The 24071-nt window shown below is 40.1% G+C and overlaps 2 protein-coding genes across 7 annotated transcripts in view; one reads left to right on the top strand and one right to left on the bottom strand.

Moving 5' to 3' along the window:
* The window catches only part of LOC146472946 (uncharacterized), a 36542-nt gene extending 33823 nt beyond the window's left edge, over nt 1-2719 (bottom strand). The window contains exon 1 of the mRNA XM_085118686.1: nt 2699-2719. The gene's annotated coding sequence lies outside the window, so the exon portion shown is untranslated. The remainder of the gene's footprint in view (nt 1-2698) is intronic.
* LOC146472945 (shaker-related potassium channel tsha2-like) lies at nt 1689-23524 on the top strand. 6 transcript variants are annotated; one of them, XM_085118687.1, is made up of 2 exons: nt 1689-1951; nt 20782-23524. In XM_085118687.1, exons 1-2 carry the CDS (start codon nt 1837-1839, stop codon nt 22521-22523), a joined length of 1857 nt encoding a protein of 618 aa, XP_084974813.1. In that variant the 5' UTR covers nt 1689-1836; the 3' UTR covers nt 22524-23524. The 6 variants fall into 6 exon arrangements, with proteins under 6 accessions (XP_084974813.1, XP_084974814.1, XP_084974815.1 ...); XM_085118688.1 differs by lacking the exon at nt 1689-1951 and adding an exon at nt 5703-5811; XM_085118689.1 differs by lacking the exon at nt 1689-1951 and adding an exon at nt 8858-9137.
* Nucleotides 23525-24071: the final 547 nt, after the last annotated feature.

Below are 24071 nucleotides of genomic sequence, written 5' to 3'. Positions count from 1 at the left end.
TCCTGTCTACACAAGTCAGAAGATTAAGAGCAAAATCAAACCAAAGGAACATAAACCTCCCATTGTGAATCAACAAAACGTTGTTTATTATTTCAAATGTGGTCTGTGCGATGCAGACTATGTTGGCTTCACGAGTCGACACTTGCATCAACGTGTGGAGGAACACAAACGATCTGCAATTGGCAATCATGTAAAGGACGAGCATGGACAGGATCCAGAGACCATTAAAAGCAACTTCAGAATCCTGAGAAAGTGTCAGAGCAAACTCGACTGCTTGATCTTCGAGATGTTGTTTATTCGCGACCTAAAGCCGAAACTGAACAAACAATGCGACTCTATCCGCGCGAAGTTATTTGTTTAATTATTTCACTTTTAAATACCTTTTAAATACCTTTTATCGTTTTTAGCGTTCCTTTGTATTTATCATTCACGCTATTATTTTTGATATTGTTTAGATGTGAATATCTTAGAGCTTTTTAAGTCAGCATCTCATTAGTTTTCTCACAATTGTATATAAACACATATTTTACTTCTCATTTTGAACTTGAAAATGACCGTCGGACGGTCGAAACGTCGTTCTCTTTTAACGTTAACTTTTATAGTTAAATTAGAAAAACTTACTGTCCTTTTTTATATATAAAAACTAGCGCAATATAAATACCATAAACGCGGACGCGGACGATGAAAAACGTCACAACAAAATACTGCTTACAGTGCAGCTTTCATTAGAATTGATATATCACCATTAAGACGTTAGAGCCAGATCTAGATTACGCAGGGCAAGGTTTAATTCCGGGAGTGTACAGTTGCCATCTGTTTCAGTTGTTGTTTTTAAAATATAGGAGATGACAGATCGCGCTACAGAACTAGAACGTGCCTGGTGCCTGTCGCCACTCGTGGCCCCTTATCGACCTGCACGCGCAACAGGCATTTTCGCACCGAAAAATCTCTGGGTTCGATCCTCAATGGTACACATACTGTTTGCTAGCTTGATACTGTATCATATTTTACCAACTCGAAACTCGGTATTTTTATGTCGAGGTTTGGACTTAAGGTACGGTACTAGTAATGATATCACTAGGTCGAAAAGGAACCATGTGATTTGTGGCCAGCTTGGGGGAAGGGGGTACTCTAAACATTTTTGGGTGGGGGTGAAACCCTTTCCCTAAACCAGAGCAAGTTCAGCTGCATTTGCAACCGTATACTAGACTAAAGACCAAAAATCCCTACCCTTTCTCCGACTCGCTATTTTCCAGAAACTCTGTCACTATCATAGCCCTCCACGCAGTCGTTTTCAGGGGACTCGTATTACCTTTTCCTACAACAGGAGTCCCCTAAAAAACGCCGACTGCGTGAGAGGCTATCACTACCACAGTCCAGTCAGGAAACAAAATCTTTCTACGTGTACAGCAAAAAAAGTGTCAATTTCCGGGAAACAACCCAGTCTAGATTAAATTCTTCAAGTGGTTGATCAGTTTCCTGGAAAGTGATATCCTATTCTAGACCAAAACTCTCTGATTTCCGTGATTCCCTATCCCAGACTAAACTTCTTGAAAACCATACTCCACATCGGCATATACCAATATAGCTTATATATGGGAGTACCCCTCCACCCCCCCGGTTCATCCTTGAAAGTGATACCTTAGTCTCAGTTCCGGAGCAAGGGTTGTGGTATATATATTTGTCGTAATATTTCCGCCATTGAGTCGGGACATTTGTCTTGAGTGCGCAAAGTTTGCTCAATCCTAATATTCAAGATTATTGGCCATTCACAGTTACACGAACACAAACGTAGATTCATTGAATGAATCATCTACCTCGTTGTTAAGAGACGTCATGTTTTTAAATCGAAAAAGCTTCCGTGGCGTTGCGACGATTTGCGAAGAAATGGCTACCTTAGGAGGAGAAAACACGAGTGAAGATGGCAAAGTACTGGAGAATTCAACCAACGGTGAGGCGTGTCTTTTCCCATTTTCAATCGATTAATTCGGCAATGTAGGCTCGTAGTGAGTATTATTCATATTGATTTATATTTCGCTTAACAACAATGCAAGTATTAAACTTACCGGTTTCAAAACCGCAAGCATTAGATATTTATGTGACGTCAGGGCCTGACGAGGGGACCCTATCACTGTTTATACGCATTCAAACGCTAGGAAATTGCTCCAAGAACAACAATTACTATAAATCCTAAACGTTGAAAAACATTTTCTCTCCCTCTTATAAATAACCTATAGATAACCTATAAGACCCTATGCGGTTAGCGTTTGTTTCCGGTTTTCTTATCATAGACGATGAGAAGTCCAAAGACAACTGCAAAGCTGACGCAACGTAATATATTTTAAAACAATATCTCGGCCGGCCAAACCAGCCTTCTTCAAGTTAAGATGTTATCCAACGTACAAGCAAGCAGGATCTTCGTTCACGGCTTTTGCAGTTTTTAACGTGTTCTTATCATGGATGAAGTGACTAAGGGAATTGTCACTCATCCTAGTCTGCAATGTCCGCCGTCTCCTCCCCCGCGCTCCCTGTGGGTTAGGGGGAGGAGACGGCTGATATTTCAGACTATCTCACATCCTTGCGTGGGATGCTGTCTCTCCCAGTCCCCCACCCCCACCCCGTGATATTTCTTGTTCACTGACAGCCTGCCCTCAGCTCCTTGGAATCTCTACTTTCGTCGGATCTGTATGTCACGTACCTCTTGTTCCAGGTTTAGGGTTTGTTGTCTTTTTAACTTTTCCTTGCTGGTTCGCAACCAAATCTTTAAGCCTTCCAAAGAAACAATACCGCCAGTTAAGTTAAGGGAGGCTATTTTGTTAAATAAAATATTTTCTCTGAGAACCCAAGATCATTCGACAGGCTACAACGTGAACCAAAGGGTTAAAACTAGGATTTATAGTTTGGGGAACAACGGCCGTGAAATGTGCCGATGTGTCAAAGTGATCACGGAATGCATAACATACTTATACATATGTCAAGTTTTATTATTTTTCAGTTGTTTTTAAGGTTTTAATTTCTGAGTAGTTAATTTAGTGACACTGAATATTTATGGAAATGGAGCAATTGGTATTTTGTTTTCAATCGAGAACCAAGAATTAAAAAAAAAAAAGAAAAAAACTAGATGAACAAAATTTATGATTTGGAAAATCCGAAAAAAAAGGAAAACTGGGCAATGTTTGCAGGTACTATCAATTACGACCCAGCCGAGGGAAAACGGGGCCTTTTTTCCCCCTAGAAAATCACCTCTAGAAAAAAGTCTCTGTTGAGACTGTCGCTCTAGCAACTACATCCAATTTGTTCATGCCTAATTATGGACTGAATTGAAGGCAGAAGAACATATGTGTAGGTAAAGCTTCAGTGAATGTGCTGTACGCACTACAGGATTTCCAGCTGGTTTCAACCAGTTTCACTTTAAAGTTGTCTGTTCAACATCCGGCTTAGACATTAGGTTTTCCATTCCTGGATTAATGTTTGTTTGTTTGTTTGTTTGTTTATTGAGGAATTTTCAAATTGCAAACAGTCACAGTTAACTATTCTCTTTTTCAAACGATAATTACTATCTTCTATTGTTTCTTCAACGTCAGTCTCTTGGAAGTTTTATCCGTTTCACTTTCAGCCACAGTCAAATCTCCAGTTAGGTAATGTGTATTGTGGTTGTTACTTTGAGTCTGTGGATGAAATATCAAGAATGAAAGGTATTGAACATTACCTTCCCATAGTGCGGCGAGTACTGATTACCTTACTGACAAAATGGCCAAATTCTAAATTCGTTTATGAATCAAGTCTTCAAGCCAGATATTTAGTAACTGATGCTGGTAATTTCTTTAAGCCTCGGAGGCTACAGACAGCTGTTTAACACAACAAAATCCTAGAAAAGAGGTCCTTTTAATTTGGCCAGTTTTTACTAACATAAAAGCAAAATCTCTGTGACTGTCCGGGTGCCCCTTTAAACTGAGCAGATTTTTGAGAAGGTTGTAAAACTTATTGTCCTTGGGCCGGATTCACAAAATCCTATCTAAGATAAATCTTAAGATATAAACAAGAAGCTGTTTCCAGCTTATACTCGGGCCATATTTGACTGTGTGGTGCGTAAAGCCTACTATCTTTTAACAATGATAACCTCCAGCATCGCGCAATTCCCCCAAATAGATAGCCTGCGAGCAAGCTCTCTTGGGGGTGGATCCTCTTTCCCCCTCCCGCCCCCCACCCCCAAGAGAGCTTGCTTGCAGCCTACCAAATAGATAGATACAGAGATATAGTGAGGCAATAAGTAACCACCAGATAGAATTGCATTTCTTGCAGTCAGATTGAAGTACAAGGGAAAATGACATTTGTCATACGAATGCTTTTTATTATCCCCGGGCTTCAATCCTTACGTTTTCCCCTTTCGTTTAGAAACAGAAACCATTTGTACGGTCCTAATATGTATGTGACGTCGGGTCAATGACGGATCGTAATTCTCGGTATGATCTAGACCCGGGAGGGGGGGGGGGGGATACTCCCTTATGTGACCTTAACGGGGACGTGCGGCCCGATAGGGTATGGTTTTCAGGGTGTTTTGTCTTGAACGGGGTATCTATTTTATCACTTTCTGTCTATCCCTACATGACCTAATGGCTTAAACAGATTGTGATTGCCAATGCATTAAAATACAGTAAGAAACTGGTGTATTCTTATTTCATTCTAGTCTTAAACAGGGTGTGATTTTGGGTTAAATGTCTTAGAAAGGGCCTGAAAATTTTGAATTCTGTATTAAACGGGATAGGAAAATCGGAGAATGGTGTCTTAAACAGGGTCAGGGTTTGAACGCCCGGGCCGCACCTCCCTACCCAAGCATCTGTTGAGTACCCCCCTCCCGCCCCCCCCCCCGGGATCTAGAGTAACGTTACGCATCACGCGTACGTTTATAGCCTTGTACGTTTTTCAATGTTTCGCTGTTTATATTTTTAAATGAAATTCAGGGGAAAAGATTTGTTATTCACCTTTCATTTGAAGACAGAAACCGTTTCTACATTGATTGTTTTTCTATAGTAAACGTAAGACATCTTTTTCTATCTTGGCCCGCAAGGTCATAGACTGATTTAGTTGCCAAATTTTCGGTTAAACAAAACTAACCTTGAGGCACTCAGATTAGCCTAAAAACACTCCGGTTAACCTAAAGAGCACTCCAGTTAGCCTAAATAGCACTTAGATTAGCTTAAAAAGCTCCCCAGTTACGGTTAGCAGTTTATGTCAGTTATGTTGGGGTTGAGAGTTCATGCCTCGCATGCCTCGCATGTTTTGTTCATGCCTCGCACGTCTGGCTCGCATTTTGTAAACACTCCTCACGGCCCGAAAACAAAGAACGCGACCGAGCATTTAAAGAATTTGATAATACGACAGAAAACGTAACTCGTACCAGCCGAGTACAAAAAACGAGACCGAGAACAATAACTCGTGGCCCGAAGTCTTATCCCTCGGCCCATCGCGACCCCAAAAAGAAAAAAGAATTCGATAATGCTACCGAAACCTTAACTCGGTCCGCCTTACGGCCCGAGTAATTAGGGCAAATATCTGCTACATCACAGGAGATGTTCTTAGTGCTATTTACGAGCAATATCTCATGCCAACAGATGTGACTTAGGAGTTCCCTAAGTTCACTGGTCGATCGTAGGTTGCTATCGATAACAGAGGTGAACCAATCAGGATTTGTTTCACATGGTGCGATCTCATGAATTATGATTTCATCATTACATGACGAATGTTTTTGTCTCGCGTGTGAATTGCTACTCCCCAGCAAGCAGTTGCCAAAATACACAGAATTATCATTGGGTAAGGTGAACGTTAATATGTCTTGTATAAGGATCTTCTAAGTTTGGAGATCGTGAATCATGACACGATCGAAGTCTTGCTTGTTACTAAATTTCACTTGATGCCGGTTTCTTAAAATAGCTTTTAGTGTTATGAATATTGAAAGCAATTATCCCAAAAATTTAATTTGCTGAGTGGAGAAAATTGTAACAATTTCGATACAGTATTTCACGCTTTAAATCTCACCGACAACCGATTTTTTCTGCCACCACTCTGGAGTTAAGACCGGTTAGTGTAAGGACGTTAGATTTCAAGAGATCTTCATGAATACCAGTTAACACATTTCCTAAAAGCCTTTGGAAATCCCAGTAAGTCGAGACACGTCTGAAAATGGGAGGTCCTAGTTATCTGCTAAGTTCAAGACTCTTATGGCCTAGCATGCTTTCGTGAATGTAGTTTCTTGTTAGGGAACGGTATATAGAGCTGTTTCGATATGAATGATATGTTTAGTCCTAGTACTCTCTTTCCCGCATCTTCGACGGATCCACAAACGTCTTGGAAATCCAAAGTTAAGACACGTCTGGATATGGAAGGTCCTCTTCGTCAGTGAAGACTCGTTATCAATTAAGCCAGTCAAGACTCTTATAACTTAGGGTGCTTTCGCCGTGAATGCAGTCTCTTATTAGGGAACGGTATATCAATGAGAGCTACTTCGATATGGAGGAATATGTGTAGTCCCTGTGGCTTTCTCATTCTACCTTCGCCGAGTTCACAAACATTGCGACATTCAATTTGCCTGCGAGGAGACGTTTCCTCTTTTAACTGCTTCATACGAAAGTAGAAGACGTCACTCTTCTCAGTTCAGCCAGTCCGCTTGACCCAATAGAAATAGAAGACCTGGCGTTACTTGGTCCTTGACTACTAAAATGAGACTCACTCAGGCACTGAGCTGGATAACCTCGGTCATTAACTTAACCCATTTTTCCTGTATTCAATTCAGTTCAAGCACAGTGTGTTGCCCGTTGAATGCCGTTTGCTCTGGTTACGATCCAGTTGCAGAGAGAGGACTTTTTATTTTCCGTGGTAATGAGCATTCCTTTTCTTTTTGTGACGTATCTTTTCCAAAATTTAGTGTCATGGCACAGTAACGAGAATAAAACAGGTTAGAGACAAACGTTGTCAATGCCCGAACCCTGCTTATTTTGAGTTGTTTAGCCGATTCGTGGAATTTTTCAGAGCACAAAACGTATTGCCAATAAAAGTCCGTCAACTGGACGAAAAATTAAGTCGCTGAAAAAGACCTCGGAATTGCTAATTAAAGGAGAGCTAACGCCATCCTCAGGTTCTTTTTGCAACATAAATATGGATAACTTATTTTTCCGTCCCCTAATAATGTCTGTTGTGGCTCATTACATTTGGGCGGCGAGAATCAATGAGAGCTGGAATGAATACAGCTTCACTTCAGTTCGTGTTGCATGCATCTCTTTATCTGACCCAATGTCCTTTGTATGAAATAAAAATTTTGTTTTTGTTACGTAACTAACCCCTGTTCACCTATAGATCAGAAAATAGACGTAATTATAAATGTCCTATTTGTAATATTCTTTATGAAATAACTACGCTTTATGCTTGTGTTAGGTCATGCCAGCTACGACTTTGTGCCTTCGGATTTGATCATTATTACATGTAAGCGTCTCGGTCCCTGTCAACGCTCGCATCATCCCACTCGAAGATTTCAACAAACGTGAGAACATTTTCGACACTCTTGAACAGTTTTGACTAAAGTCTTTACGGAATTTGGCAGAGATTATGCTTGTGAATCTATGTAAATTTTTGCTGAAATGTTCTTACAGCAGAAGTGCAGGACCAGGATTACAAACATTAAAACAAAGAAGGTACAATTAAAATGATGCCACGCACAAATCTGTAGCATCTTTACAGTCGCTACTGATGCTCACTCGTATATATGTACTAACTTGAATACTTGTCACAAATTCTATTGTTGTTTTGATGGATGGCTGGGAGCTAGATATTACAAATGTGACCTTCTAATGATTATCAAAATATAATCGTGTCCTCCCAAGAGCATACAGGTCAGTTTTTGCGGCTTGGCAGTAAGTAACTGCGCTGGATAGCTCTCTATCTTTTCCAACAACTTTCTTTCCTTACAGTCCAGTTCAAGTCCATCATATCTAAGATACGTAGACTACTGCATGGTTTCATCACTAACCCCTATGTCCTTAACAAAGCATACATCATCTCAACTGAGTCGAAGGTTCAGCCACGAACTATGTGCTGGACTCCTATCTTCGACATTCTCGTTGTGGTCTTGCCTGAAAATTATGCGCCATTAATAGCTAATAAAAACACCAGGAAACGCATGGCATTTTAGGTTAGTCAAAACAGACCGATTAATTCAGGGCTACTGACGATCTGTTTTATTTATTAATTTTTTATTAGAGTTACTAGAAAATGGCATTATACGTTGTGTTACCTGTCGCGCGTACATAGCCGAGTGTATCTTGAGAGAATATAAGCCACTTTATATTGTCCAAATATTACTTTAAAATTGTTTTATTAAAATGTCATGCCTCACCTGCACGCTACTGCGTTGCCAAGAAAGTCGTGTTATCTTTGTATTAATAAATGCATGCCACGTTCACATTAAATTATCCTCAACTGATGGTAGACTTCTGTTGGTATTTACCATCCACGCTTTTCTACTTTGTCGTGGCTTTCATTGTCAAAGATCTCATGCTTTTCGGAAGAATTCTCCTTCTTTTATCCTTTTTCTTATCAAGATACAATATAAACTGAGCAAGCCTGAGCACCAAATCACTGTTTACTCAATGACACGTACCAAATTGATACCGCAGGAACATGTGTGTCCAAAAAATCTTCATTACAAGCCGATTATCCCTTGCAGATGTTTTAAGGGAAAACTACTTCAGAATTGAAAACAAAAAGCATAAGTTGTTGTTTAGTGAGGCAAGCGTTTAGACATTGAAATAAAGGATTTGTCTTTCCAGCTAAATTTAAATTATCTTTTCTACACGGAATCCTGTGGGCGTCGCATTCCTTCGCTAGAAAACGGCTCCCGCTGGCAAGTTATTATTACGATGAGTGACATTTTTATTGAATAATTGATCTTTTGCCATATCGAGTTGTTTTGCGGCGGGCTAGCTGTTTTAAATTTCTACTTTACACGCAAGGCCTTTTGGCTCACCGTGAACCGCACCGTCTGGCTTAGCCTTACAAGTTCGCGATGTTTGCTCGCACATATTTTCAGCCGAGAAGAAGTATGTCGGCTACAGATGGACGAATTGCAAAAATAGTAGGGGAAGTAGGTAAGAATTTAACCAAACTCTGCGTTGTATAATTATGACCCAAACATCCCACGCAAGAGTTAAGTAATTCCTTCATCTTCTGTCAATTCATCTATGTTTCTACTTGAACGTTTCCAGGTTGCGAACATGCTCGTTCAATATTGTTTTCATGAGAGAATCTCTTGCGAACGGCAAAAGGGCACAAACCTTTCATTTGTTCATGTGAAACGAGTAGCGCGGGAAAACATGAATTGCGCTGGCGCATTCTCGTGACGGACGGAGTTCCGCTCGTGATGACGTCAAGAAATTTTGTGGAGAAATCTAAAAAGGAGAACCACTTGACGGTTCGTTAAGAAAAGTGTCTTCTGTGTGCTATTCCCAGATGACGGTAAAAAGAGCGCATGTACTTCACTCTCCTCAGCTTAAATCAATCGAGGGGCAATTAAAACTAGATTCTACGATTATCGGGATCTGTCTCTAAATACCCGTAATCAACACGACTTTTGTTTGTGTTCATTGCTGAGCTAAAACGTATGTTCTGTTCAAAGGAGATGATGGGAATTTTTTTCACACTTGTTTATATATAATCCGATCAAGTAGTGCTACGACAAATGGAAATATTGCCCAAGTGCTTGAAATTTCGAGTTCTTTCTGACTGTCGGTATACAGTTTTAATTAAAAATAGGAAATCTCTAACATTCTTAGCTTTCAGTGATTAGCTTGGTTTTGATAAGAGTGGCCTGCGGCCAAAGAAACGTCTTGCACCGAGACCTATAATGAAGAGTTTGAAATGTGTACGGTTCTCTTTAATTAACTAAATGAAGAACATTGAGGCCATTCTTATCACTCCTTTTATTTTCAATCACTCTTATCGGTTGTATTTTGGCAGATAAACTGTGTTTTATGAACCATGATAGCCTCGCAGCTTTACTTTGGTCCATTTGACTGATTGGTCGGATCTGACTCGACTAGTCAAAGCCGCATTTAATAGTACATTCAACTATGAATTCATTTTCATAGCTTGTTAGCGCGGGTTTCTATAAATTAGTAACTCGCGGTTTTCAATTGAGTGTCGCAAGAAATTACACTTTTGGTTTGGTTTAGTTCTGCATTACTACGTACGGTCTGTGTTTGGTTACAAAACCTCGCGCCACTTTTTCAACCAAAGAGGAACAAGGGGGGAAACCAAAACCAATAGCGCCTCGCTCGCACAGTTTTCCCGCGCTTGGCGCCGGTTACGCGTGTATTTGTTTCGAGTTCTGATTGGTTCATCGCGCCGTTTGCGTCTGTCCGTCGCGATTGGCCAGAGTCATGAAATGATGAATCCACCGTACGGGAAAAGATGGTGGCTGTACATTTTACCACAATACTTTGCGAATCTAGTAGAACCTATAGGCGCACAGAAAGCCATATTTTTGCGAAATTCGTCCTTGTACAAACAGCTTTGTGTGTCGGCGAAGTTTTTGTAGAACTTTCCTGTACAGTTTTAGGGTTTTTTAGGGTTGTACGCTAAGGATGATGGGTAAATGTACCAGTCTTCATCTTTTTCCGTTTGGTGGCCGGAATGGTTTGGTTTTACGACACTCAATTGAAAACCACTCTTAAATAGAAGTGATAAAAGCAGAAACAAGACTTTGAGAAATGTTTACAGCTCTGGCTTAGCGTTAGTCGCCTTTTTAACAATCTTAACGGTCCTGAGAGCCTTACTGTGGTCAATAGCTTTTCAGTGATGTTATTCAAATGAAATTTACTTTTGAAAGAATGCTCCGTTCATTGATATCAGACGAGAGATCTGTTGCCACCTGCAGTGTTGGGTAACAATATTTATAACTTGGATAAAAATAAACACATTTCAAAGTTTTGAGAGGGAAGTTTGATTGAACACTATATTGTTGTTATAATTTTTTGTTCGTTGTTGTTGTTGTTGTTTGAAAAAAAAAGGTCTTTCAGCATTGTACTTTCATTGTCTCTTCGTGGTTTTAATTAAACAATTCAAAAATACTGTGAGAACTAAAGTTTCTAATCCAAGGAGAATAGGGGGAGGGGAATGGTGAAATTTAATATGAGGATGATTTTTTTATAAGATGGACATCGGAGTTTAAAAATTGTTTTCGTCTGTTTTATTTCTTTGTCCCGATTCATAAAAAATCCAACCGCGCTTTCACTTAAAAGGTGAACGAGAAATGAATATCCTGAACCCACCGCAAAGTGGATCGAGTGAATAAAGAGTTTATGAAGATTGCTAATGATTACCTTGGTAGCTTGGTTTTACCTTGAATAATAAATGGCTAGTTCTCTTCAGTATTTTTAAAGGGTGACCCTAAAACGGTGTTTCTACTTGTTTTGGCCCTACACAGGATTTTAAACTAAATACCTTCTTTCAAACGGAATCGTGCTTATCTAACGCCGTCTGTGTGAAGAGCAAGGTATCAATTAGTGATTTTCTCAAAAAGAGAAGACAAAATACTGAAACCATGATCAGCCTTTGCACGCGGTTGTCTTTTTAAGTCTGCGCTGAATTTGACAAATTAAATTTAACTTAATCTTGATTAACAACTTGATTTAACAAACCCATTATACTGGAAATTGACAAAGGTATAGTTTATTTCAAGATGGTTGACACCATGACACAAAAGAACTGACACGGCCACCACAACGATGCGAGCTAATAGCCTACTGCTCCGCACAATGACCAGCTATGGAAGCACAAAAAGAACAATTTAATTGTTCCAAAACAAATAAATCCACCAGGATCTCTATTGAATTCCACAGAGACATGGCGATTGGAAGGCGAATAAGAAAAAGCTCCCGCTTTGAAAGGTAAATGAAATTGCAATGCAATTAGGTGTTCAGGCGACGCTCTTATGCTTTTCCGCCGTGAAAAGTCGCCCCCCAATTCGCGCCTATGTACACAGAGATTGCCGGTTCGGTTCGCCTTGTCCCAAGTCCGAGCACTCAAAGTTTCTCTGGGGACCAACAGCCGCGCAGACGTGCTTCGCGTGTTCTTCTTAACCCTGGTGCGTATATTTTCCTATTCACGAGTTAGCAAGGTTACTGGTTTAATTCGGATGCGTTGCGGGCAACTTTAAAGGGAAAAAATGTTAAATCTTTCCACAGTTTACCTCGGAAATTAGAGAAATAATCGGTTCCACAGGGAAATTGGCTGCTCAATAGCTTCCATTTGAAGACCCGCGGCATACTCCAGGCTTAAAAGCTAGAAGTAACTTCATGCAGCATAATCACTGAACTGTACTTTTTCAGTTTCATGTACAAACTCTACCACGTTCTATCGTAATCAATGTGCGACTCAGTGCTTTTTATGTCTTGGAAAAGCAGGTTAATGCGTGCGCTAACTCATTAACACACCAGTTCTGAATTAAATCTACATCGATTAGAGACATTAGAAAATCTGTTCATTTAAAGCAACAACAGCGCTGATTCGATAAGCTTCCTCCAGCCTTAAATCTTAGTGTACTACGTACAAGATATTATAGCTAAGTTCTTATAACAACGGAGAGAAGTTGTAACTTACTTTCACCGGCCTTAGCTCAGTTCATTCCACAATGATAAGAATAACACCGATTTTTACCGAAACAGACGTGATGTCAAAAGTCGTGATTGTCGAACAAATGTTTCGTATCAAACGAACGTTAACGAAAACACTGCAATCATAAACGATCGACATCGAGGATGTAGTCGAAATCGCCGAGGTACATAGTCGGATTATTTTGACATTTTATAGCCTTGATAAACGAACTGCTTGTATGATATTTTCTTCACTATTTCTTCGCACTGGCGAAAGTAAAATTAAACACTGCACATAACTTAAGTTGCATAAAGAGACGCTGATAATGAATGAACCTATGTGACTAATTTTAGCATGTGATTAAACGCGATGTCGATTCCGCATTTGTACGAGGTAAACAATATCTTCAGAGCTCATTGTTTAAATTCATATTTAGTCATCCAGAAATCCTATTCTAAAAGAAGTAATATAGCCACGAGGCCATGAGATCATTGGCCCATAACATTGTCACAGAAAAAAAAAACATTATTACAGTCGAACCTCTCCTTAGACAGTTCTCTGGTTGCAAAGATACCAATGAAAGTTTACACAAGCTCTACTGACCTTCAGCGTACGGGCACCACAGATCAGCCTATCAAGCACATCTAGCAAAATAATTTCTCCCAGATAGTTTATCCAGTCAGTGTCCTTTAAAACAAATATTTTGTGTAGGCTATTACCGTTTGATTGTTGGGATGTTTTAGCTAAACATTTAACTTGCTCAAAGTTACCTCGAATTTTACTTAGCTGTTGCTACCTTAACGAAAATGCTAGCTCACCTTTTTCGTATTTTTAACGTCATATTTTCCCCCTAGTTTTTTGAAGACATTTTGCCGAACACTTTCTTTGATCTATTTTGAAATTTCGTGTATGGTAATGAACCAATTTTATCTAACATTATTTCCAATTTTCTGATACTGCAAGTCTACTGTATCCAAGAGGCTTTAAACTAGGGCCTTATATATCTAGGTGAGAAGCAACGAATCAAAAAAAAAAAAACGCATTCCGAAATATGTTTACAGAAAGCGACTCTAAACTCTTACCCTGGTTGGTAACTTTCGAAACATAGGCAGTTTAAAGTTCGAACTCCCATCTTATTTTCTACGGCCAACGACCCGATCATACGACACAAAAATATGTGCGAAATCCCGCGAAAAGCCACGTGGGTTTTGTTTAAACGGGATCAAACTTGTATCAGTGCTGTTGGCTTATGCGATCAGCTAGCAGAGAACAAATAATCTATCGTTTCAGTTGACAAGGGTTTTTTTATTTTTTCGCGTGGAAGTTGGGCGATGTCTGTATGCCGTGACCCTTTGCTTATACAACGACCACCCCTCCAATGTGAAAGCGCAATTAATTCGACCATGTCCGTCTTTGCGTGTATTAATGGGAATTCCAGGCGCTGTGAGCTTAATGTCTCTTCTTCTTAAAACAATCTGTGTATCCGGTAACTGTCTGAAGATTTCGACTTCACATGTAAAAGACTCAGATAAATAAAATTTCCATGTTCGCTACCACACTGGATCTATTCACCATTGATAGCCAGCCTGGCAGGCGCCTGGCTAATTACTAGGTGTACCATAATTGACAAAGAACAAAGGCACTCTAATGTATGGTTGGTACATGTATCAAGGACCTTTGTTTCTACATTTGATGGCATTAAAACCATGCAGTCCACTACATCAGTGTCATGTTCCTTTGAAATCGTATTTGGTTGACGAGCGTGAAATCCATCATGCACTGATTTGGCACGCCTTTGAAGTTCAATGGCACCAAACCGTTGAAAGACTCATTCTCCATTAAATGTTTGGGTGCCCCTGAAATTCGTATTTGGTGCTTTGTCAAACGTTTTTCCAATCAGACTGTCTTAAAATCAACACCACATCAATAGCGTTCTATTTTTACGTCACACTGAAAAAAAATTACACATTGATTCCTAGATAATGATCTGGTGTTGGTTAGAATACTAGCAACCGATCACACTCGGGAAAAAAAAAGGTCACAAATCACATCATATCAACCGTGTGAAAAATCAATAAACATTATTAATCACAAGATAAAACACTGCCGTGCTCTTTGACAAAATCAAAGGTTTTATCAAAGGTACACTGTTTGCTGGTCGGCCTTTTATCTGCATGAAACACGTTTTTACATCGTAACTAAGATGTAATTATCCCAGATTTTGTAGTGGCAAGCTGACCCGGTGTGTTCTCTCACGGAGCCTGTGGCGGCTAACCCTTTAAGCGCCAATATTGTTGTTATTTTTCTTGATACTAATTGGGAGAATTTGCCTTTTGATCCTTGTCGATCGTTTCTGCATTCAAGTTGAACAGTGTCGGGTGATTGTCACGCACAGGGATGTTGTTAAAAGTAAGCATGAGTTTGCAAGTTCATCTGTTTGCCGACATGCGAAGACGACGACTTCAAAGTTTTTATCCTTTTTCCTTTGGAACCGCCTGCTCCCGGGCCCAACGAACGTTCGTTTCGGCAACATATCTGCCCGGAAAGGGGGCAAGTACACCGTTTGAAACTTCTTCATAGTTGGTCGAGAGGACAAAAGAATGAACAACAGAACGATGCTCCCAACTCTAAAATCAATGCAGCTGCAGGTTGTGAGGGTTCAGTGAAAATAGAGCTTTTGAAAGGTGCAGGGCTACTGCCGGATGGCATTACCCAGTTCACAAATTAGGTTTAAATTGTGACGAAAATCTAATAATAAAATAATTATTTTATTTTACTACCCGCTTCAGAAATAAGGATGACGAAAATCTAGCGTTTTCTTTAGCGAAATGTCACCTTTACTCTTTTTTGGGGGGAGAGGGGGGAGGTAAATATGTCATTAAAGCCAGAAGCAGGCCATAAATTCGAGTAATAAATTCCGTTCGTTAAAATTTTCTGCGATTTAAATTTTCAACTAAAGAATCCGAACAAATCGAGCTATGCCAGCTAACACAAGGTTGCCTTTAAAAAGACCATAACACGATCTAAGAATACATGAGAAAACATCCGTATTTGGTCTCAGTGTGATTTTACCTGACAAAATCGGCGTGAGTTTCACAAGTTATTCCAAAATTCAAAAATTTAGCAAAAAAGAGAGACTGGCCCGCAGGTAGCGAGAGCTAAACTAGGCGGGCCAGACTTACAACTGTTTTAGGATAAAATTAATATTATTACAGTTATTACAATCAAAGACAGAACAAATAGAATTTAGGGAAGGTAGAGAAATCACGAGTAACACACACACAAAAAAAAGAAAAGAAAAAAAAGTCGAAAAATTAACTAAAAACAAAACTTAACGAATTTTAACAAAAAAAATATATTACATCACATTTCTTTTCATTGCGCAAAAATTAACAAGTTGCAACTAATTAGCGAGACCTATTTTCTGTACTATAATAGGCGTTTCAATATAGTCATTTTCATTTACCAAAATATTGAGGAGAAGCCGACGTACGAATTTCTCCTTTGAATTCTTTCTTTTAGGTAAATCTCTTATACGACGCGGTATCTCATTCCACAGTCTTACGCCAAATCGCGAAAAAGAACGTGAACGTAGTTTCAACCTGCACAGGTCAGGTTCAACTTAGAACAGGGTATTCAGTCTTAATTTGGCACGAACAGTGCAGTCTACCGTGATAACCAAGAAAAACAGCATATTACAGGCATTAATTCCATTGTTTGTCCGGCGGAAGGAGGAGAATCGGAGGTCTTATCACGCGCCAGAACTCGAGGATACGAAGACTACGAAGTAATTATTTCTTCTTACGTTGCTCTTGACTGGATGAAACAAAAATCAGAATTGTTGAGACATTTATCATTGCTTTCGAGGCGGTTGTCAAACGGCTGGTAAAATACCATTAGAGAACCCGCGAGTTGTACACACCTGCCTCTGCAGGTAATCGGCACAAGTCTGGCGCGGAGTCTTTCAGTGTTCGTTTTCTCAAAAGAAGTGTTTGATTGGAAAATTTCTCATAGGCGGTACGGCAATTCCATAACTTTTTGCCCGAGTCGAGACTTCATCCACCGCCGCATCAGAGGAGAGATGAATTAATATGCACCTTCCAGACCTTTTACTTCCAGAGGTACGTCTCCAAGCCGTTCAAAACTCAGGAAACAAATATCTCAATTTCAATTTCAATTTCCGTTCGAGCTTGAACTAAGTTTTCAGTAAAAGGATTAATCTACGCTGCCTTACGACTGAAAACCGATTTTTCGAACCTCCTAGGGACACTCAATTTGGCTTGAAAAATCAGGAGTTCCAAAAATCTGAGGAAAAAATCTGACTCAAGCAAATCCAAGAGAAACAACTTTTGGTTCGAAGAATGGGGAGTTTCGAAAAATCGAGATTCCACTACTGTAAGTCGACAGTAGAGAAAAATTCCGCGTTCCGAATTACTATGGAGGTGTGTATCGTCATTGTAAACATATGGCCTCTTTGTAGGATGAAAATTGATCATCTGCAAACTGTTTGCACTGCGCAAGTCCAACGAGATGCTCCTCCTGCTCTCCTCAGAGGGTTCTTCAGAAAAAAGGCACGAAAGCTTGGAAAAGAGGGTGGACGAGGAAAAGAGCGAGAAACGGAAGTGCGAAAGAGGCAGGCTAGAGCTATCTGGGAAAGACAGTGAGATAAAACTTCATTAAATTGTTAATTAAGCTGTTAAACTGGCCACAAATGAGACCAACTGAAGAATTCTGCTATATATCAACTATTTAAGTAGCAACAGAGAACATTCCTCGTAACGTCTTGGAAAGGACAATTAAGTTACTCCAGATAAGAGGCCTTTATCTATCGACCCTGGGGCTTGCTTTACCCATTTCTCTAGAACCAGTCACGGTCGATTTTTATGTTTACCCCCTCAGGCAATTTGTTTTGCTTGAAAATGTTTTCCATATGTGACATTTTTGATCATCTTACAGTTACTACCCAAGAGGCATTGCATAGAAAACAAACTTAAGGCACTCAGATCGTGCGTGAAACGCGACATAAATATAAACTTCCTTGATCCCGGCGCTGATCTGTGTGAATTTTATCGATGACCTTCGAAACGAGCGGCGTGAAACTCGCAGCATCGTTGGCGTGCTGTTATGCAGTGTACTTTAAACCAAGGTTGGTACAATTACCATCAATTTTTCAGTTTCTCCTTATCATGCACGTCTTGGTCGCTTGCAGTTTCTGTGCTACGCGAACACATTATCAGAATGGCAAAGTTGGTTTACATGCCTAGGGAACAATTCATCATGCAGAAATTTAATTATTATCATGTAACTCCAGTTCAGCAAAGAACTAAGCTGAACAACCTCGCAGTGGAAGAGGGTAAATCGTACTTTGAACCTTAATTGGACCAGTTCACGAACGAGACCGCCTACCATGCTCTTTTCGGATGAGATAATGAGCCTTACACACGCTTATATGAATACTTATCTTAATTTCCACTTACGAAAAAACTTTTCTAAAGAGTGTATGGAATTAGTCTAACCCACAAGGGATCTATGAGTGGATAAGAGGTGCCCCGGCCATGTGAATTGTGCTTCATTGTGAAACAGGCCAATTTCTGAACTACTGTGTGCATCCACTTGGATCAATCAGTGGGGAAATCTTTTCTGACCCTATTTCGGTAAAAAACAGAAAACTGATCGAACGCTAACGACATATATCTCCAGACAAGTAGACAACCCAGTAAACAAACAACTAGTGAATTATTGATTTTTTGATGTGTGTGGCTGTCAAAATATTCTCAACCCCTTTTCAAAATGATTAGAATTAAGTGATTGATGGCGAGTCATTGTCTTTGAGGAGTACCAAAACATTGGCAATAGTTTGCAGGTGCTGTTTCTTGCACGAAAAAAATTAAACGAAAACATTGTTCAACGCTTATCAGGAGTCAGACTACTTTTCTGAGATCGAATTCAACGATCTACATCTAGAAAGAAGCAAGTCAAGAACACGTCTTCCAAACTTGTCAAGCGGTGTTTAATTAAATAACAGTGCGGATTGGGGCACCATAGTAGTCTTAGTGAACGTTCTAGAAGGAATTTGCCGATGCGTATCACAGTTTCAGTTGAACTTGCACAGATAAAACTTGGTAAACAAGATTCCACTTTTAAATTGGACTTGATAAGCATTTGATCCCTCAAAAATCAATGCTATATTCCCAACAGAATTGAACAGAATGCCTTTTGTAATACTTGTGGAGGTGCTTAAAGCTAGTAGGAGGTCACAGAAGCATTTGTCTTTGAGCTATTAAACATGGAAATTAAGCTAAACATTCAACAAAAGTTTGGTTACTGTACTACAGACCGGAGGCACAAAAATGGACTGAAAAACGAACATGAATCAAGCAAATTTAGCTAAACATTGAGATAAAATTTATTGTTATGCATTATTCGAAAGCAGAATATGATGGCATTTACTAAACTGAGCATTGGCTGTCAAATACACAGAAGTAATTAGTCTGTTAATTTTTTTGGTCATTAAAATTCAGAAGCAAAGTTTATGCGCGAAATGCACATTTTGTTGGACAAGTGTAACTTAAATAAGTTTTCTGCCCCGAGGCCAGTAACCTAAGACAACTTTTTGCGCAACAGTTAAAATACCGGCTAAACATCTCGTACCATTTAGTAACTTTTTTTCGATTCAGAAAACTGACGCATCACTGGCGGGCCTTCATTAGCACAATGTGCCGATTAAAGACTATTTGTTCCCAGTAATTGTATTCCATGCAGCACAAAACTTTATTGAAAGTCTAAACCCCCTGATCTTACATTAAGCCTGGCAATATGCGCGCAAATTTGTTAAAACACCATAGTGCTAAGTCAATATCAGTGACAGCATTACACCAGCCAGGCACGGAACTTGAAAATCGCTAAAACCAACGGCTTCAAAAGTTTAGAAAATTTATTCGTACCATTTTGTTATTACTTGACGCGTTGTTGTGCAACGGACCTACTAATTCTTCAATCCTGGTGGAAAAAACAATAAAATCCGATTTTAAGGCTAATTAGTCTTGGGCCTTGGAGACTGAAAAAATCCAGGTACCACAAACAAAAGAATTATCAACACGTACAAGAATTTTTTCTTCAGCGTTAAAAAAAAAGCGTTCCGTGAGTCACTGTTGAATTTACTGACAAATCTATTATCTAATGTGTAAAGATGTAGAGTCAATGACGTTTTGCTTCTAGTGTCTTGTGCTCTGAAAGACAATGCTTTTTAAACTTGTGTCATATTGTCAGACGAATTGTATTAATAATAAGACATGACGGTCCAAAGAGCAGAGCCTCCGAATATTCTGCGCTAATGCCTCAGTCTCAGACCGACTTACAGTAAAAAGGTAGGATTTGTTTCTTTTCAAGAAAACGAGAAGACGCGATCTCAAAGCTATCCATTAAAATCGAAATTAAATAAAATGAACAAAAAGAGGCCGAATTTCAATTAAAGGAAAAAAAAAAAGGCTACCATTTTTTAAATTTGAACCCCGAGGTTTAAATTAGCCCGTGGGAGGCTCGACAGGAAGGAAATCACGTTTGCAAATCACGTTTGTCTGTGGTGGGATTTTGATGCATCGACCGGACCAACATCATGTTTTGTTCTCGATATTCAAATCTAATGCACCTCAATTGTTTATGCTAAAGCTGACTTTTGTCATATATGACGGCGTGACCATTGCGAATTTGCAAATAAAAGGTTCATCAGTTTGGCTATTGTTGACAGATTGACGCGTTGTGAACCACTCAAACGCTTGGGTTTCACTTGGTTAATCAGTTTTTGAACCGGTGTCGCTCAAGCGCTGGTTGACCCCAAGCTGAAGCAGTGCATATGTTATCTGAATGATAACACATTCTTTCTTGTTTACGCGCGACTGATTAAGTTTACTCGGTGTGGAGACGGCGGTGAGTAAGTTCTACGATGTCTGTGCTTTTCTGTGGTCCACGGTCGAGTCGCGAAGTTTCCTCGTACAGCGAAACACCGCAATGCACAATGTCCATTTTGCTCTAGGTACAAGTATCGTGTTAGAAGCGTCGGAGACCTGTTGCATGTAGTGATTTTGTTCTGATTTGCTCTACACTGTACTCATTTAGTGTCCTTTTGTTTTGTTTGTACAGGAGAAATGGGAGCGAGCTTAAGTACACATGGTGCAATCACGTTGAGGCTGAAGAAAAGGGAAATCACAACCAGTAAAGCGGTGCCTCCCGATCGTGCAGACGGAAAATACAGCGACCAAGAATTAGACAGTGATGATCGAGAAGTTTCTGGGGATAGCGGCGTACAAAACTTTTCAAGTCACGTCAAAAAGCGCTCCGCGCCGTCCAAACGCCGTCGTATTGTTCTGAACGTGTCCGGATTCCGATACATGACTTATGTGAAGACATTAGAAAGGTTCCCGACGACTCTCCTAGGAAACAAAGAGAAGCGAGACCTGTTCTACGATGAGGATCACGACGAATATTTCTTTGATCGGAATATTCAAGTGTTCGAATTAATTTTGTATTTCTATCAATCAAATGGACGATTGGTCTGTCCGCCCGAGCTCGCTCCGGAAATTTTACTGGAAGAGGTGCAATTCTTTGAGCTCGGCGAATACGCTGTAAATGCGGTTAAAGACATTCTCAACGAAGAAGAACATCCAGAGAAGCAACAGGAATTGCCGGAAAAGAAGGCACAGAAGTTTCTATGGAGATTGTTCGAATATCCTGATTCAAGCATAGCGGCACGCGTGTTAGCGTTGGTGTCTGTTTCAGTAATCGTGGCGTCTATTGTCGTTTTGTGCATAGAAACACTGCCCGAGTTCACGGTTTTACCCGAGGAAAATATTCCTGCAAACGACACCGCCAAACAACTGCAAATCCGTGAGCATAACGACTATGCGCTGTCAGTGAAGGCAGTGTTCGGTCAGCTTGAGATAGCTTTCATCAGCTGGTTCACGTTCGAGTATCTGGTGCGACTGATTGCTAGTCCACAGAAATGGGTATTCGTTCGTTCTTTCCTGAACGTGATTGATTTACTGGCGATTTTGCCGTTTTATGTTGAGCTAGCGCTCAAGAACAGCAACAGTCAGAACTTTTCGCTGGCGTTTCTCCGAATTCTTAGACTTGTGCGTGTGTTTCGAATTTTTAAACTCTCGCGTCACTCAAGTGGACTGCAAATTCTCGGCATGACGTTGAGGAAGAGTTTACGTGAACTCGGACTTTTGATATTTTTCCTCGCTATCGGTGTAGTCATTTTTTCCAGCATGGTTTATTACGCGGAAAATGGCGACGAAGAATCGTACTTTCGAAGTATCCCGGATGCATTCTGGTGGGCTCTAGTTACCATGACAACAGTCGGCTATGGAGACATGTATCCCAAGACACTTTGGGGCAAGCTAGTTGGGTCGTGCTGTGCTCTTTGTGGTGTGTTAGCGATTGCCCTACCTGTGCCGGTAATTGTGTCGAATTTTGACACGATTTACAAGAAGTACAGAAGTCGCAAGCTGAAACACCAAGGCCAGTTAGATCCGGACGATGATAAATTCAGGAAAGTCAGTTATGTGTTTGCCTCTTCTCGAAAAACTTCTGAAAACAGCAAGGCTTCTGCTGAATGCCTTGAAATAGAACTCAAACCGCTAAATGGCAATGATCATACGAAAACAGGCATCAGCGATGACAAGCGGAACGGAAATGTCGTCCAGCTAGAAAAAGGAGAAGAGGTGAAAGAGAATGGCTCAGAGTCTTCGGTCAGCAACGACAAAAAGAAAAGTTCTCGAGAAAAAGACATCGATTTTGACTCAGATAACCCCTCAGAGATCGTGTCACTACTTGAAGAAGAGCATAACTCATTTTCCAAGCTTGATCAAACCAATGTTTGAAAGGAAAGTGAGACCTGGAAGAAGACAGGGCAAAACTGATAATTCTGTTATCAGAACGGTTTTCAATTGGCTGGCAGTCGTAAAACCAAAGCGGTTGCTACAATCAATCGGCCAATGAAAAGACGCAAACAACGGAACGAACCAATCAGAACTCGAAGCAAAACGCGGGAAAATGCGTTTGCTGCTAATTCAATCAATTGCAGAGCGTAGAAAGCAAAACCAACGCAAACGCGAATGATACCTTCCGCAATCAACTGAAAGCCGTCTCATCTGATAACTTAGAACTACATTTCAGCAGTGGTTCAGAAAATCCTCAGCCAATGTTTAGACAAATCTCCACCAACTTAACAAGGACTGAAATACTGAAACGGTTATGGAGTTGAAGGGGAAAGGGGGAAATTTAAATAAGAATCAATTTGGAATGTGTCAACCTTTTTGTAACTAAGGGTGGACTACAAAGAACGAAAGAATTCTCATTTTTGAGCCAAATTTTGGTATCAAAATTTCACTTGACAGTATTTTTGTAAAAACAATGCTAATTTAAGAAAATCTCGTATCAAATTGATCAGAAGTCAAGTGTAATAGTTAGTAAATGAGGCAGTTTGGAAGCGGTGGATTTTCTTCAAGATGTGACAAGATAGATATTATGTTACTATTGTTATTTAATGAGACTTTCTACACGGGCGAATTAATGTTGTACAAAAATGAAGCGATTTTTTCTGCGATTTCTGTTGTTGTAGGTCATTGCTCGATTTAAGATTAGCGTGTATTATTTTATTTGTTGATAATTTAAGCTTCATAGGTAGCTGTGAACATTTCTCATTGCACAATGTTTGAAATGATTGCACTGTGCACGGAAGAGTGAAAACGAACTGATAAACGAGAGCGATCAGTTAATTATCAAAATAATTTATGAAGTATTTTTGTAGCACAGAACCCAAGGACACTTCTTTTTAATGGTCGAAGTGATGTTTCTCAATTAAATACAAGTTTTGATATTGTATTGTTCCACTTCTGTCTCGCACAGTCGTCATACAGCGGGATCGACCAGCCGCTAACATGATAAAAATAGGTGCGAGCGGCGCATTTGGTCGCGTAAAAAACGCGTATTAACGTGACCTAGCCCGCGTGTGTAACGCAGTGTGGGAGGTCGTGTTATTTTATGAAGAGTGGTTGCGTAATGTACTCGTGTTTTTTTTAATCTTTCTGTAGGGGAAGTGCCACGCCTGACAAGCCATTACAATCTGAAAATACACTCGTTTCCTAGCTATTTTTCTTTCCTTCGAGCCGGGAAAAGATAATCGGTCGCACGTACTCTCTTGTCACGTGGCCTCGGGAATCCTCCCTCTCGAGTATAACGTGCAGGGTAGGTTTGGGACACTGCTTATTCTTCCCCTTCCCATCGTGCTTCACGCTCGAATCTCCCGTGCCCTCACCCCTCCCAAACGGCACCACCTGTCAAACAGTGTAGGTAACACAAACTTTCCTTGGGGAGGACGGCATTACAAGACGAAACGAATGAAACTTTGTGAAGCGATGGCAAAGACA

This window comes from Pavona decussata, unplaced genomic scaffold (genome assembly GCF_977016875.1).
Source record: "Pavona decussata unplaced genomic scaffold, jaPavDecu1.1 SCAFFOLD_95, whole genome shotgun sequence".
NCBI lineage: Eukaryota > Metazoa > Cnidaria > Anthozoa > Scleractinia > Agariciidae > Pavona > Pavona decussata.
This window is presented reverse-complemented; position numbering and strand designations above follow the sequence as displayed.

What these genes read in the sequence shown, in the direction of transcription:
- LOC146472945 (XM_085118687.1), top strand. Translation starts at nt 1,837, where the DNA reads ATGTTTTTAAATCGAAAAAGCTTCCGTGGCGTTGCGACGATTTGCGAA. An exon ending in ACTGGAGAATTCAACCAACG is followed by an intron (nt 1,952 to 20,781) that starts GTGAGGCGTGTC and finishes TTGTTTGTACAG; the next exon opens with GAGAAATGGGAGCGAGCTTA.